Source organism: Chaetura pelagica, unplaced genomic scaffold (genome assembly GCF_000747805.2).
Source record: "Chaetura pelagica isolate M959 unplaced genomic scaffold, ChaPel_1.0 scaffold109, whole genome shotgun sequence".
NCBI classification, from domain to species: domain Eukaryota; kingdom Metazoa; phylum Chordata; class Aves; order Apodiformes; family Apodidae; genus Chaetura; species Chaetura pelagica.
Window position 1 is genome coordinate 13,494,542 of NW_009970725.1, and position 17,277 is coordinate 13,511,818.

General features: G+C 36.7%; 1 protein-coding gene across 1 annotated transcript in view; it reads right to left on the bottom strand.

Annotated features, from left to right (window-relative positions):
- PPP4R1 (protein phosphatase 4, regulatory subunit 1) overlaps positions 1-17,277 on the bottom strand; it is a 49,619-nt gene that overhangs the window by 23,186 nt on the left and 9,156 nt on the right. Inside the window, exons 3-8 of the mRNA XM_010006932.1 lie at positions 15,304-15,410; positions 6,934-7,076; positions 5,748-5,894; positions 4,045-4,152; positions 3,234-3,299; positions 824-982 (exon numbers count right to left, since the gene is read on the bottom strand). Of these exons, the coding sequence (XP_010005234.1) occupies positions 824-982; positions 3,234-3,299; positions 4,045-4,152; positions 5,748-5,894; positions 6,934-7,076; positions 15,304-15,410 (730 nt within the window). The remainder of the gene's footprint in view (positions 1-823; positions 983-3,233; positions 3,300-4,044; positions 4,153-5,747; positions 5,895-6,933; positions 7,077-15,303; positions 15,411-17,277) is intronic.

Genomic DNA, 17,277 nt, shown 5'->3' on the forward strand with positions numbered 1-17,277 from the left:
ATTCCCTCCCCACAATCAACAAAGACCATTATTTAGATAGTATAAGCAGGAAAATTTGAAAGCTCAGTTGAAAATGTAACAGCTTCAAATGATAAAAATTAGTGCAGTAAACAAGCCATTTCACTACTGTACATTTGACTGATTATAAGCTTTGCATTTCTTTCCCTTTCCTATTTGGCTATGTTGTTCACTTGCTTCTCCTTTCTCCTACTATTTATTCTCCCCTTCTCGGCATTTATCTATCTCAATTTTTATTATTTGATTAATTCTATGGGCTACAACTTGCATCACTTTCCAGAATTCAACAGTTCATGTTCCTGTGCAGAAGATCTGCTTTTGACTCTCCGAAGTGGTCTGCTCAGTAACAAACTTAACAAGGTTTGCAAAGCAGATTTGCAAGACAAAAACCAAAACAATCAAACAGAAAACCCATAATAAACCCCATCCAAACAAACCCCAAGCCAAAACCAAACAGTATCACTCCACTTCCCCCCAAAAAGGAGGTGGTGATAGGGAACTTGAAGAAATACAAATTAATCATATCTTATTTTCCAGTATTGTTAATAATTTTCAGCAATTTTAAGTCACAGACAGCTCTGTAGCTAAGAACACAGCTATCCCACAGACAGTTTTTCTTACATGCTGCTATGAAAATGTAAGGGACTACACCCACTGACAAACTAAGCCTTATAAGAAGAGTGTTGTTTGAGGTGTGTGAAACAAGATATGTTATCAACACATACGGAGAGAAGTTCTATATGGAGTATCACAGTAAAATCCTTTAAATATGACAGCTATTCAAGAAATAAAAAGCAATTCTTACCCATCGTGAAGGGTCACTAATCAAATTAATAAAAAGGGTTGACAATTTTGTCCTCCGGACTTCCTGTGACGTCGCACAAGAAACTGCCATGAAGCATTCAGCACAGGCTTTCCTAACTCCCCATACATTATCAGAGCAGAGCTGGAAAAACCTCGGCAGCTGTTAGAAACACAGTGAGTAAGTCTGCAAGTCTTTACAGGCAGTACTTGTTTCAAAGCAAGTTCTTTTTTCACATTAACTTCCTTCATCTTGTTCTTTGCCCTCATGCAAGACAAAGAACACACATTCAGTAGCACCACCCTTCCGATCAGTTGCTCTCCTGTTACTTATGGATAAAGATATGGAAAATTCACCTGCCTGAAGAATAGCAAGAAAGTACTAACTTTCTAACCTGATTTATATCCCATAATAAATCCCAAAAAACCCAACTCCAAAAATAGCCCCAAGGTCAGACAACTCATCATAAGACACAACCTCATCGCTACACCATTCTTTTAAAGCACTTAGAACTGAAAGGAACAAAACCAAAGACTACTAGTGCCTTAACATTTTACCTATCAGAGATCACTTCAGATTTTTGTAAGATTCTCACTGAAATACGAAGGAAAAGCATCTTCAGAAAGAAGGAAAAAATAAATAAATAAAAACCTTTCTTTTCCACCTAAACTTCTCATTGTTAGATTTACCAATCTCTGTCACCACCTACCCTACAATTAGGACTTGAGCTGCAGAATAGAGGAATAAAAGAAAGATTGCATTTGGCTGCAAGAGAAAACAGGTTTGAATAGAGTAGTGGTTTTACTAATAAAACTGAAGCATTTTGAAGTTGTTCCAGTGCCTGGGTTTTTTGAAAACAATAATGTTAAGGATGAAATAGTGGACAGAGGGCATGTGAGGCAGTCAAAGACATTTAGGTTACCACATGGCTGCCTTCGCTTGCAACAGGCAGAGTTGATTCAAGTAATACAATGACTGTTTCTACTGCTCTGTTCTCAAATATTGATGTTCAGCTGCTCCTACTTTCTGCACCAAAGTTTTCTGGACTTTAGTTCTGATTTAAAAAAGCATTTATGTTACAAAACAAAGCTTTATCTAAAGCCATTCAGCTTTTTACCTATATTGTTTTTTTCTTTAATACTCCAAAAAGATAAAATAGTATTTTCTGTTATGGAAAGAGATCCTCAGCCATCCACCCAGATGTTACTGCCTTCGCATAAAATAACCACCACTTTTTAATTTCATAATATAGTTGCAACTCTACAAATTTTTAATCCAAGTTCATTACATGTATCAACAATAGGGATTTTGTATAAGAAATTGAATACACCTTTAATCAAGAAACCTAAGGGATGCAAATCTGCACAGTAATACTTCCTTATCAAATGGGTTGAATCACACAGAATGTAGGGTAAGGAAATGCCCCGAGGGTCACACTAGGCATACCAATATGTTCCAACATCAAATCTGCAAAGGCTGCAGAGCCTCTTGTTGAAATCGTGCCTGCATTTATACTCGCTTCATATAAATCCCTTGCTAATTCATGGCACATGACTTATCAACCTCCTCTGGCCCTATAAGATCACTGCCCACCATACCCAAAAGGTGAAAGTTTGAAAAAGGGTCCCAGAGACTGACAAGCTGATTTCTGCCCTGCCATGTCTCCAAGCCTAGCAATATCCACCAGCTCTTTGGACCTGCCAAGGGAATGGGGGGGGAGGGGAGCGCTGTTAAGGATCCTCTGCTCACTGCTCCATCCAGTTCCCCGTTTTTTCCACAGTTCATTTGTATCTCTTCCCTTTACTTCATTTTTTATTGCCCAGATTCACTTACTTTCTCTGCCTTTCCTTCTCTTTCACTCCTTCCCAGTAGGGTTGTGAGGCTTTTGTATTGTCAGGAAAACTAACTTTAAAAGACTAAATCAATGAACAGCAGCATTAAGTGATGCTAGTTAGAGACCACACAAGCCTAGCCACTTCTAGCAGCCTATACTCACTATGCTGCTTCTGTACCTGCAATCTTTCGTTGCATTTATGGACATTAGAAGACATATTCCTGCCTACTTCTTGCCTACTGTATTTCTGAACTTGCAAATAGTTTCTACAGCCCCAAGTATTTTATTCAGTCTTGTTTAAACCCTCCTCCTGGCTCTAGAATTGAGAGTACCCCTTAGCTCTAGACTGTGTGATTTGGCAAGTAAGATTTCTGTATTCACAATAACTGTCTTCAAGATTTTGTATATGTCAATAATAACCTCATGTCAGGAAAACTGAAGAGTCACAGCTTTTTTCATTCTCTCCTTACTAAGCGAATGTAGTGGTTGTCTAACAATTTTAGTTGTCCTTCTCTGTACCTTGTCTAACTCCACTATTGACTTGCATTAAAAAGAAAAATCCGTTAAGAAATGGCTTACCAGCATTTCTTCAGTGGCTTGCTGCCCAACCACACTGCAGATATCTCCAAAATTGGCTGCACATACCTTACAGACAAAATGGAAGAAATAACCACTAAGACCATAGCTTTAATACAGCAAACAAAATCAAAGGTAAAACCATAAAAAGCTTTTAAAACCATAAAAAACATGTTTCAGTACAAATTCAATATCAGCCACTTCCCCATCCCATCAGTTCTCATGGCTTAAAAAAAATTTAAAACATTAAAAATGGTTGTCTTAACTTCAAGCCCAGTCATATTTTTTTTCTATCAGGAAAGAACCAGTCTAGAATTTAAATGAAAGGGAGGGAGGATAAAAAGCGTTCAAAATGCTATCAAATTAAAGAATACAAGCAGTTATCAAGGAAAATGAGCTGTGCAATGGAAAGGCAAAACCAAAACACAGCCTCAACACCTAAATACCATGACGGTGTACCAGCTTACTTCATCTTAATGAGCATCTTCAATTACATCTATGCACAGAGATATAAGCTCAGGTGGCTGATGATGTATCAGTTACAGCTGGTTCACATGTTTGTGGATACCTACACAATCATAAGGACAAACAGATTCTTTCATTGTTTCTGATAATAAAGGCAGGGACTCTGGAAAAACCTCAATGTCAAATATAAAATCTGTACAAATGCAATCTACAAAAGAAACTCCATAGCTTTCATTTATACATGTCACAGATAAGATCTAGCAGGAAAGAGTCACTTAGACAAATGCAAGTTCCAAGTTGATGACACCCTTTTCACAGATAATCCAGACTAGATGCTGATAATTCATACCTTACGAACATGAAACATTCTGCAGTCACAGCACATCTCACAAAACCTAGGGAGAACAAGTCTTTCCGTGATGTCCTTTCCCACCATGGAGGCCATTTTGCACATTATCTAACGGCAAGACAGACACTCATCAGAGAAGCTTGCACAACACACAATTCCATGTCAGTTAAGTACAGGCTTTTTACGTTTATTTTTCATTCTGATGTACATAATTTCATTGTAAATTGTGAAAAATATTGGAAAAAACACATAATTTTAATTGAAAAGGTTTGGTCACTTGTGCAAAAAGCATTTTTTTTTCATTTCTCTTATCCCTCTCTCCGATCATGTTGTAACACAGCCATACAAGACATGGGTCTTTCACCAAACTAAATCAAATTCCTAACTAACGGAGATACCTGAACCCTCAGAAATTACTATTCTACCTTACCAAATGGACTTTAAAAAAAAAAAGTACAAGATTCTTTCACTATCCCAATAACTAATATTTACAATTAACACAAAGTTACTGGCAATATGCCGAGGTGAATTCTACAACTTCTGTGTGATTTAAAAATTACAGTACTCCATATAGCACATATGCAACTCCTTAACATAAATTTACTGAAAAAGCATATTATAACAGAGACAGCTCTTCACTCAAACTGCTCTTCACTCAAACTGCTCTTTCATTCTGATTTTTACTTCAACTTTTTTAAAAAGAAGGTAATTTAAAAGAATTTTATGTTTAACTTTCCTAATTGTGTGAGCAGAACTAAATTAATTCATTTTCCTCTAATTACTAATAAACATTTTTCTAATCTCTAGGGGCTAAGTGAGCTTCAGAAACTTTTTTAAAGTTTCAATATCTTCAAAACAAAGATGTGTAAAATAATTGTTTTAAATTTCACTCCCTTGTGTATTTGTAAGCTTCAAGAAAGTACTAGAAATTTGATGCCAAATACAATAACGCCCAGTCTGCTTATTGCTTACAAGTCCAGTCACATTATGGAACTAAAATATAATGAGGTCTCTCTCAACAAAAAATAATTTAAGACAAAAAAACAAAACAAAAAGCCCCACACCCCAGCAAAAAGCATAAACACACATTGCAAAACTTCAAGGGAAACATAAGGACCTACCTCTTCAGACACTTCTCCTTTATAAATCTTATTTCCTTCTTATTTCAGTTCAACACATAATTTTATTATTAATAATAATTATTAATGTGAAAGCCCCACAAAGAAACTAAGAGTTAATCAACTCAGATGCTTATTATTTCATCCAACCAAATAAAACAAAATCAATAAAGAAACAGACAAACAGCAAAGACCAAAAGCACTCAAGCATTAAAGATTTTTCACTGAAGGAAATTTTCCACCTGTGCAATTTAAAATTCCATAGCACAAAACAATGCAAAAAAAAATAAAAATAAAAAATAAAAAAATAGCAGATGCTTTAGGAGTCAATATAATTAATTCCCTGTTCTGTCTTGTCCAGCTGGATTATTCATTACAGCATATATAAGCTACTGAATTGAAAACTAACCCTGACTTGAGTGTAACACAGCATGTGAAAAGTTACAGATTAGTTATGAAAAGCAATATAATTTTTTTCTTTTTAATACCAGAAGGATGTGCATTCTCATAACATACTACCATCACTGCAACACTAAGCATTCAAGCAAACTTTATACTGTGTGATTTGGTATTGCTGTTACTTACAGCCACAGCTTCAGTCTTCACATCGTCATTGCTGTCTGGAGCTGTCAGATCTATCAGAACAGGGCATACTTTGGTCTCTACATCGTATCTCTCTATGAGTTCTTGCTCCAACAGGACTAACAGTGCTGCCTGGCTTGTTTTTCTGACCTATCATAAACAGACAAAAATGTGTGTCCTGCATAGTCATGGCAAAGCTCATGCAAGAAAAGCAGCACAAGAAACCGGGAGTAACAAAGTTCTAAGCAATGTACATTTTATTAAAAAAAAAATCCTTTTTCTGAGATTAACAAGTTTGGCTGAAAATCAGTAACTGTGTTTATTTCAAATGTATTTCAAGTTCTAAGACACAATTTTGCTTAGTCCCATCTAACAGAAAAAAAAACAAACACCTGCGTAAGAATAAGATAACCATTAATAATTGATTTTGTATGTGGCTAACCCCTGCCTCTCAAAAAGTATTCATCAGAACACATTACATAAAACAAGAGCCTATATACTGCAATGCAGCAATTGAAAATGGAATATTAACAGAAGTTAAGACTATTAATACAACCACTGGTCTGCTAGCAAAAGAATATCAAGAAGTATCTAGTTGTATTATACACAAATTAGCAAACTAACAATTAAGAAAAATAGGTTTAGGTACCTATTTTTAATTATGTAAAGTCTGGGAAGAAAAAAGGTGATAAACTAAAATGCGTAAAATAATGTCTTACCTCGGATTAGTCTACTCTGACACGTGGAGAAAACTAGAGAAAGCTGTAGACAAGCTAACTCATACACGCAGAGAAACAAACCACATACATCCAATCCAAAAGTTTTATTGGATCAATATATAAATAACTGGTTTTGAAGGTACACAATGGTGTGAAAAAATTTAGTTATACCAGAAAGTCAGTTTTTCGTAATTACTGCTCCTCTTTGCCAGAATTTGAATTATGTAAGCTTATCAAAATGACAGATTTTGTCCAGAAGAATACAGTACTAATGGCCCCAAATCAGATGACACAAGATAAAAAAAATCTTAGACATTTTCTTTAATTAAAAGTTCATAGTGCCACATATTTCATGTCCTTCAAAATATTTCACCCCAAAATATCTCACACTTGTATGACTATTTAAACTGGCAAACCTCAACACCAGGTATATTCAACTAGTTAATCAACTGTTCGTAAAACACACTTACCTGGTTATTCTGGTCTGCAAGGTATCGTACCACAATAGGCAGTAAATATTTGGAAAAAGCATATGGGATTGAAGGTCTGTTTTCTTGACAGAACATAGCAATATGAGGCACCTGTTCCATCAGTTCTGCCCGCACTGTTGGCTCTGTGAGGGTTAAAATAAAACCAAACAAGGCCAAATAAATGTTTACAAGCATACTGCCAGATACTGCCAGAATAAGCTTTTTACAGTCTTGTTCAGACAAACTACATTCTCAAGTGTTTGTGTCAGCATGTTTACATCAAGCTTAATTTTGACAAGCACCGTCTTTTTGCAAAACCAGGTACAACTACACTCTGCACTACTATATACGCATCTTTCACTTCCTTATGAAAATTTGCCAAAGCAGTCCTTAAAATGTGCAATAGCTGCAATTATTCATTAGGAGGAGGTTTTCTCAGACACACAGATATGAAAAAAGAATCAACCAAATCTAATCAGCTGTCTTCAAAATTAAAGTTGGCAAAACAATCTATTTTCCCCTGTTGAATCCTGGTCACCTTATCTTTGTCTGATAAGGCCTAGTTTCTTCACTTCTGGAAGAGTAGCTTGAAATATGGCAGAGAAAGGAGTCCTTTTATATCTTAACATGTTTTTTCCACCTGTGTGAAAAACTGAGTGGCCGAGCTAAGAGGCCTTGAAAACACACTCCATTTGCACCTGCCCAGTAGCTGACAGAGAGCACAGCAACCACAAATTGAAGAGCACTATTGAGATGGAGAACGCCATCATCACTGCAGACAGACTATACACAGCCCCTCTCTCAGGAGCTACTCATTGGAAAAGGCTGCAGATGGGAAACAAAACAGAATGAGAAACTACCATGTGGGGTAAGGAAGGTTGAGAGGTGAGAAACAGGGAGATAAAACTAGTGACTAAAGTGAAGGGAGACTGAAACTTGCTGGACAAGAAACTGGAACTAGGGTCTAATGTCAGCCCTGGAGGGACTTGTTCCCTCCTATCCCATAAGGCTGCTACTTCAAAACATGCCCAGGACTTGATCTAAGGATACAAGAGGCTTATCTCACAACAATTATCACTGAGATGTCTTTCTCCCTTCTTAAGACCCCTGCCTCATTCCTTGCAACAGATAGACTGGTGTGGGAAGGGCAGAGAGGAGGGGGAGAGAGGAAGAGAAATTTGGCTAGGCCACATGTTTGGCAGCAGTGCTTCTTAAACAGTTACTAAATTTGCTTCAGGCAGTTCCCACCCTTCCAAACCTAAAACTTGCTGCCGGCCTATTATGCCAATGCAACTGTTTGTGCAGCCAGCATCAATGAACTGATCTGGCTGACACAGCTTTTGCCCCATCACAGCAGCATGATTAAACAGCAAGAACTAGCACTTAGATTGGTCTCCCTGTGCAATCACACATCTCCTTCCAGTAGCAGAACCACCTGATGATGGAAGCAAGCAATAGTAAGAGATCACAGAACTGCTGACTGTGATATTACCATCCAAACAGAGTGAAAGAAGTAAAACGCTGAGAAACCTGATTTGTTCTTTTTCTTAGCATGAAGCCGTGCAAAACGCTCAAGCCAAACTCCTCACAGGGTAATCGCACACTACTTATTTAACTGCAGTACAAACTCTGTGTCTTCACGGCTGAGGAAATACCACCATTGCAATCAAAGCCAACAAGAGCTCTGTATTAAGCATATCAAGAGCTATGTATAAAGCTTTGGACGCTAGGCACTCAAAACAGGTGATTCTGATAGCTCAACAATTTGCCCACCCACTGGTGAAATAATGGCAACACACTCTCTTTCCCCAGATTGACTAGGTCTGCTGTGAAATTGAGTTCATAAATTTATTTATGAAGCACTATAGTAAGAGAACAATAAGTGTCAAAAACATAAGGTGCTTTTCAGGACAGGGTTGATCTATTGTGCAACATTTAAGAGAGTGGCCACACTGGATGACAATATTAAAGAGCTGCTCACGTAAAGTGAGCCTCCTTCTTCCTGAGCTACTTAGTAGGCTCTGGCTTTGTAAGGATCACAGACAGATGAGATGATGCAATTAAAGATTTGAAAAATTCATGCCCAGGAATGAATTCGAACTGTAAAGTCACCTTAGTTCTTACATTCCCTAACTTTTAAGTATATGGCTCTGTGATCTTAGTAAGATCAATTCAAACCAATAAACAAACCAGCACTGTGTGCGTAACTGGCTCTGTAATGCAACACCATAATTCACCATCAAAAAGGCTTTTGTACTTTCCAGGGGAATTACTGCTGCTATGCAAGACTGAACCTTAAGCTTACCAATTTAGATAAGAGCTCAATTCTTCTAAATGCTGAAGCGCATGTTCCAGTGTATACTGAATTGAGCCTAATCTTGCTGATGCAGTTACAGTAGAGCATTAAGTTTTTGCATTAAGCTTCCTAAAGACCCAAGCAACAATGCAAAAAATTTCCACTAAAGATCCAGCACTTTCTCATTCCCTCCACCCATTCCTCATCTTTGTCTCTAGCTTAGACAGGTGGCAGCGTCTAATACACATTCCAGCAGGCTTCAATACATGACAGTGTCTGTCATTTCTGTTTAAACTCTTCTGTTGTTTATAACCAAATTTATGGTTTGGTCATCAACATGGTGAACAGAGCATGGCAGTGTCAGTTAAAATTATTACATGCAGCTTCTTAAAGCATAAGCTTATCCAGCTGGGGAATACATCTGTATTACATATTTTTTGCACTGTACTATACAGTCAGGATCAGATCTTCCACACAGTATAAACAAAAACTGGGCAGAGAATTTTGCTTCTCACAAAGACTGCAAGTTTATATTTTAGGTACTTTGGAAAATACTGTGTCCAATTAGATTCTCCATAACATTTGCTTGGAAAACTGTTTTTCTGTTTGGCAGACCAGGTATTTAAAAAGCTGCTCTTTTCAAACTATCTCCTGAAGGTACAACTCTGTACTTGAAAGTAGAAGAATACTAGAAAAAGTGCTGCAACTTGTCAAAAAAACCAGTTAAATTAAAAAAAACCACCACAAAGAAAAATAAAGGAAATAAGTATTACTATAAAAATTATACCTCAGAAACAGACTCACACTTGTTTTTCTCATTCATTATCACTTTATTTCATTCTATCAGGTCTTGTGTATTCTCAAGACAGAATTATACTGAATTGTGTTTTAGGAATGAAGCAAAACTAAAAGAACAACAGAAGAAAGTGAAAATGGCTTCCATTTCTTCTGCTTGCGAAATAACTTTGAAAAGTTGCCAGAGTAAGATGACACAGCTCTACCTCTCTCAATTTCCAGACCACATGAAACCAGCAATGTATTGCAACCAACACCTCCAGAATTTGGGCACTTCGATCTGTGCACATCAGCCTTTGGTTTTAGCTGTTTCACAAATTATAATTTAAATCAATATCCCAAACTGACTAAAAAAATAATAAACTGTTCCTTCCCCATCTATGAAAAACATGTACATTTCCCCTAGAATTTGACAGCATCTCTGATGTAAGCAAAGTGCCAATATACTCATCTAGCTACTTCTAGCACACACACTTAGCTTTCCTTTGTAAATTTGCAATGTTTATTTCATCTCTGCAGAGGCTTCAGTTCACTCTGTATTCCACTCTAGGTATGAGGAAGTAAAGTACAATGGTTAGCTGTATACTGGAAATTAAAAAGGGATTATTGCAAAGCTGTACAGTGTAATACCAACTAATTGCTCCAGTACAGTTATTTGTAAATGAAGTAATAATTTCAGAGCCAGCTCTCAACTAGATTTATTTCACAATAACTTATTTTGCAACAGCATACAGTATTTAGAAGAAATTCTGCAAAGCCTTCATTATTAAAAAATTACCATTCTGGAATACAAACAGCAGTCAATTTCCCCTAGGTTTGTAAGGGGCTGTAAGACTTTTGTGTTGTAAATGTATATATACAGTGTGTATGAACAACCACTACTGGTGATGTTAACACCACTTTAACTGACTGTTTTGATGAGTATTTGATGTACACCTGAAGATTTGTTCTTATTAAGGGTTGTGAGTAAGAACTAAAGGTTTAAATGCATAGCTATGCATTTACACTTTAATTCTTAAAAAAAATATCTTGGTGAAAGGAAAATTAAAATACTGATTTGTAAGTACTAGAGAAAAACAAGCTGCACAGAAAACACCTTCACGTCCTTCCACCTGTATAGATTCCCATTTCTGTATTCAGCCTGAGTATAAGGTACACAGCATGCTAAGATGCCAATCTGCCCAGGACGTGGCAATGGTGCTGGATTTGTATATATGTCTATACTCAAACTGAACAACATTTGTGTGATCAAAGACAAAGTTTAAATAAATTCTATAGTTTATCAACTAGACCTTATATGGGAAATTTGGGAAAGAAGGGGATAGATAACTTTAACTTCCCCTCTTTTGTTCTTTCCAGTGTCATCCATATTTTCTCTTTCAATTTCTCCCCATTTTCATCTGTTCTTCCAACTTTCCTATCTTTTTCAGACAAAAAAATAAAAATAAAAATCTAGACAAGTGAACATAACTAGAACCTGTCCCTTAGGGCTTAGGAGTCCATCAGAAAGACTGATGTGTCTTATGTATGTACTGCTTCCGTAGGCAAGTTCTTTTCTCTTACTAACCAAAAATGGACTTCATTACTGACTGGCAAAACAATGAGTGAAAGTCAAACTAATGAGAGAGGGTAAAGTCAACCATTAGTCATCCATCAGATGCATGGATGCATCACAGCAAGCAAAGGAAAAAATTCTTAGTGTAGCAGGAGATGAGAGAAAAGGTATAGAAATTCCGGAAATATGAAGATAGGGGAGGCAGAAAAAAAACAGGTGGAACTATTGACAGCTGGGAAAGGCAAATATTAGTCTTCCCATTAATATCGCTTACATCTGATGGTTTTGTTTAATTAAATTCTATTATATGCATTATTTGACAGGTAGTGTTGGCATCTCTCACTACATCAATGGAAGTAATGGAAATGGTCTTACACAGGTTAAGCACACTATTAAATAAAGTTGTGAGGCCGTTCACCTTAAGCCTAGTTATACAGCTTCAAAACTCAATGACCAAATAGTCTAATAATTGTCTTCTTAAAATCAGTTTGTTTTGCAAACTGCATTCACAACTGATTCTATGCAATAAAGATATTACTTTTCATTTAGAAGAAAAAAAAATCTAGTTCGTTATATTCAACCAAATTAGCACCAGGCGTCCAGGAACTCACTTCCTTTCCCCCCATCATTTCTTTAGAAAGATACATATATGCACCTTAAGTAGTACCCTAAAATAAGACATATTTTAGAAACAAAGATACAGACTCTCATCTAAAAGAACCCTCAGAAAATAACATTTAAAGCTTCTAATGTCCAGTTTTGCAAGCACAGTCAGCAAGATGCCAATAATGCAATAATTCTGGCTGAGGCCAAGTGTCAAAGCCAGTTAGTTTTACTTGTGTGCATAGTATAAGTCATTCACAAGCTGGTATCAAAAAAAAAAAAGTTTGAATAATACAGATTTACTCAAGTGAAAAAAGAGAGACATAAGGGCCTTGTCCAAGCTCACATAAGTCTGCAGCTACTCTACAGTTGAGAAAGAAGGCCCAGCTGTTTTAAGACAAAGATAAGCACTTCATCACTAAGGAGGGTTTATGGGGTATAAATAAACATTTGCCACACACTAAGCTTCTATGCCAAGCTGCTTCTTGGCTTTTGTAGGTTCAAAGACACCATAAACACATCTAAGTTGGAAGTCATACCAATAAAGAAGACCAAAAATAATTATTGTTTTTAATGCCTCTTGCTTTCAAACACAGAAATAAATGGCTGTTTCATCATAGCCTCAGTTCACAAAGAAAAAAACAACAAAAACAAAAACACCCTAAAAAAACCCACAAAAACCAAACCCAGGCCCAACCAAAAATAAAGCCCTAAATGTGTTTCTTTTTCAAGCAAAGACGGCATCTGAAAAACATTAGCCTGACTGCAGGACTTCTGAAGTTGCAAGGCATTAACAGGACAGAGACTGCTTAGGCAACATTAAGGCAGTGGCTATTTCTAGCAAACTGCTGTACCTGCATTTCAGATAATGGCAGAAGTAGCACAAAGATAGCAGGGATTTTGTGGAACCAGAGGACATTCTTCAAGTCAAAGCAAACTACACCAACTACCGCAAAAAAAAAGTACCTTACTTTCTGAGACTCAATTTGACAGGAGAATACAAATACCTCCAAATATTGAAAACCAGGCATGATACTAATGAATATCACCTATTAGAAATGAGAAGTCCCATATATACTTTAGTTTGACTTCTCTACAGTGTGTTTTTATTTTTATTTATTTATGCATTTAAACATGAAGGCTTGACTCCAGGATGGCTCTAACCCTAAAGACATCTGTCTGTAACCAAGCAAGTCAAAATGCACAGATGCATTTATAATGTCTTCTTATTCCAAATTAATTATTTTTTTGTTTGTTTCACAGAACAAGTTGGAAGAAATATCATAAATGGAAAAAAGCATCAGATAAGAGAAAAATAAAAAAGTCTTGTAACAGCAAAGAACAAAAAAGAAAAAAAGAAAACAAAAACCACTGTGCTGCAGTTTGAATAGTAGTCAAGCACGTATATATTAAGATGACACAAAGAAGATCTATTTCCCTAATGATTTTTCACATGCTTTAAGACACATGGATATTCTAATTACCTGTCTCACGGAAACAGGTTAAGTCCAATATTGTAACTGCTTGAGGCACAAAACTCAGTTAAGTTTGCAGAAATTTAATTTGTGGGGCAGCTGCAGAATCCAGTGCTACTAGTTTGGCAGATCCAAGACAACTTCTACAACACAGGAAAAGCCTGAAATGCTGCTTTTACTGATGCTGAGAAAATACCAACACTGACTAAAAATGTACTCCACCCTTGTTAAAGGAAACAAATTGATTTGAGCTCAACTCTCGGCTTTAATTACATTATACCTAAACAAACGTCAATTTGACACAGTTAGTTTATCACCAATTAAAAGCCTAAGACTGCAAGGCTGCTGCACAAGGCCATTTTCCCCTGAACACATCTGTCCTATTTTCCAAACTTGAAGCTTCAGAAAGTTTCTGATGCTCAAATCTGTTAACATGAACACACACAGTGTATTTGCAGATTTGAGACCCAGAGCTTTGCTAGAAAAGCACTCTAGAAACAGTAGCATGTCACCATTTTCAATTAAAGATACATTTAAACCTAAATGAATAGTGACTTTTCTTTTTCCTCTTAAAGAATCCTTGGCGAGGTACTAAAAACAATTACATAATGCTTACAATAGGCTATTTTTCCTAGCTAAACAAGAACATTCCCTCAGAAAAATAAAAACGTGCATATTAGATGAAGACAGCAATGACAGAGTAACAGAAAAGACCAGAATAACAGAAATTAGCAGAATACCTTTTTACCCATGGAAAGCATTATGTCCTACAATTCCAGAAGAAGGGAGAAAAACTAACAGACATTAAACAGAAGAAACACTTTCTTCCATACAAGTTTTAATACAAGTTTCTCTCCACAGCACTCCTACAATGACAAAAAAAAAATTAACTTCAGATCTTCTCTAGTATTTTGCCACTAAAGCCTTCCTTCTTCCTTCTGGTACTTCAACTGTACTAGCTATGTTGAAATCGAGCCCTTAATTCTTTCTAGAGCATCTTCAACCTGGAATTTTTTGCAACTCTATCCACACCATTTTTCCCTTCATCCCCTTCCCCCACTGCTTTTCTTTCACAGCTGTTTTTCAGTATTCTCCTGTTTTTGCCAGCAGTCTCAATACACTCACAAGCAAAAGCCCCTCTGTATCTACAGAGCCCTCCTACTCATTACTTGTATCTGCACCTCGCTTACCAGTTCCTGCTGGTTCTCTTCACAACTGATTGCACAAAAGGGAGCAAGGGAACAACTTCAGCATTTAAGTTTTATCAAAACTAATGGGAGTTCTGCACAGATGTTTTGAAAGATTCTTCTCAAGGCAAGGAATTTATCTTTATCTACAAATCTAAAATAATCATGTAGATTTGCTGAGTAGCACAAAGTACATAATAAAAGTTATTTTAAAATGTACTAAAGGAAAGTGTTGTCCTACATTCTAAAGGGGCTTGATTTTGTTGCGGACAAAAGCAAGGAACAGAGTTACCTTTGGGGGGATGATTTAGCAAAATGAAAAACTACAGTATTTTATTGCAGTTGCAGAAGCCTAGTTTGAATATTGACAAAAAGAAAGAACATACTGGTCCTGTACTGAAAAGTTCAGCAGTTCCGACTTTCCCTCATTAACCCAGTAAAATGTTCAATGCTACCTACCTGAATCATCAGCTAATCTGCTGATTCTCTCCAACACAGCAATACAATCTCTCTCATCATCACTCACTTCCTTCAAAGTGTCCAGCAAACTTCGAGCCACCATTTGCCTAGTTTACAAGAGAGATTGAAAATCAGCATTATTTGTGTCCAGAAATACAGCCAAATCAAAGTTTCTAAATCATACAAGCTTTTTTAAAACCAAACAGTGAAATTTTACATAAATTCACTTTTAACTCAATAAATTTAGTTAGTCCTGCTTTGGGAATTCTTAATTCTGATACCTGAAGTAATCCTAAAGAACTGTTAACATTAAATGCAACATGAAAAGTACCCCTGTGGTTTACAAGAATAAAGGAAAACAGCCACAAAGATAAAAAATAGTAACCATCTGCTAGGTTAGCAAACAGGAACTGAATGCTGGGAAGTCAGTGTTAGCCTTCCATCCTCACCTCTGAATTCCCTAACTTGTTCCATGCAAAGCAAGACAACACCACCACTATTGTCAGAACAGTTTTAAACCAATTTATGAACTTATCTCACAAACAAAAGTATGAATGTTCAAGCTGAAGGTTTTCATAATGGCAGTGACATTTAGAAGCTAAACTTCATTCAAATGCTATACAGACCAATGGGTATATATTGTGAAAATAAAATATCCTACATGTGCCTAAGATGTACATTAAGAAAAGCAGAAATGAAACACTACGAAAATATAAAACAAATCAGAATCAACTCAGTTGTTACTTTTAATAAACAAGAAACTTTCCTAAGGGTTAAACTTAGCAATGACAAGATACAGTCAAATTAGGGTTTTTGTCCTCTAAGGTTCTGTTGCAGTGTATGTTACACAGTCATACCTACCAGTTACCTAGACAGCCCTAAACATTAAGTTTTTAAACAATGCAGTTAGCAATGTATGGCAATGAACCATTCTCCTTAACAACAGCCTGCAATGGTGGTATTTTTTTTTCACCCTTTTGGACAACATGGATTAAGTATCAGTTCAGAGAGCTAGCAGGATTCTCCTAACAGCAAAATGGGCCAAGGAACAGCAATCAACACACCCTTAGCTCTTGTACTGCCCTGGAGCGATTTATCAAAATGCTGAAGCAGCCAGGGTCAAGCACCAGATACTTCCAGAACTGACTGCCGGAAACACTGTTAGGGGGTAGCCTAGATACAAGGACTGTTGACAAACAGCAGTACTGCAGACAAGAGCAGAAGCATAGCTAAACTTGATCATGTTCACTAAAAATGGTGAATGCAGGTGCTGGTCACAAACTGGCAAGAAACAGATGGTCACATTCCTAGTGTAGAGGGGAAATGAGAACTTTACAATTCCATGCAATTGGAGAAATACAGTAGGTTTTCATGAATTCCCAAAGCTAAGCAGACATTCTCATTTTCTCTAACTGAAAATCAGTAATTTAAATGTTTGACATTGGACACTTGCAAAACTATCTTAAACTAAACTGTTTTGATGTACAGATGAAAAAAAATCCTCTAAAAAATGAACTGCAGAAACCTGTTCATTTAACCAATTTCCTCTCCCTCAGTCTTTTCAACCTGGTAAAAAACCAAAATCTCTGAGGAGGGATCTTGATATGCAGTTGGGAAGGTCAGCGATCAAAATTCTAAAGAAAGGAAGGAAACAGACTACATGACACACTAACCTAGAAGCAGAGTTGACTTGGTCTTTTAAAGGGCTGGACACCTCTGAAAAGAGAAGAGGAACAGATGAAGTATATTTCATAAACCAGTCTGCCTGGATGCATGTGTCTCCAACATACTAAACAATCTTGGAATGCAAGAGGAAAGTCAACTGACTGAAGTGGTCTCAGCAAGTAAGAAACCACAATAAACAACACTACATCCCACCTGGCTTCTGGGAACTATGAAATGGCCTCCTACTATGCTGTGAGTTTTGAGAAGACTAATCTCATAGAGGTTTGTTAGCTCCTGAACTGTGATGGC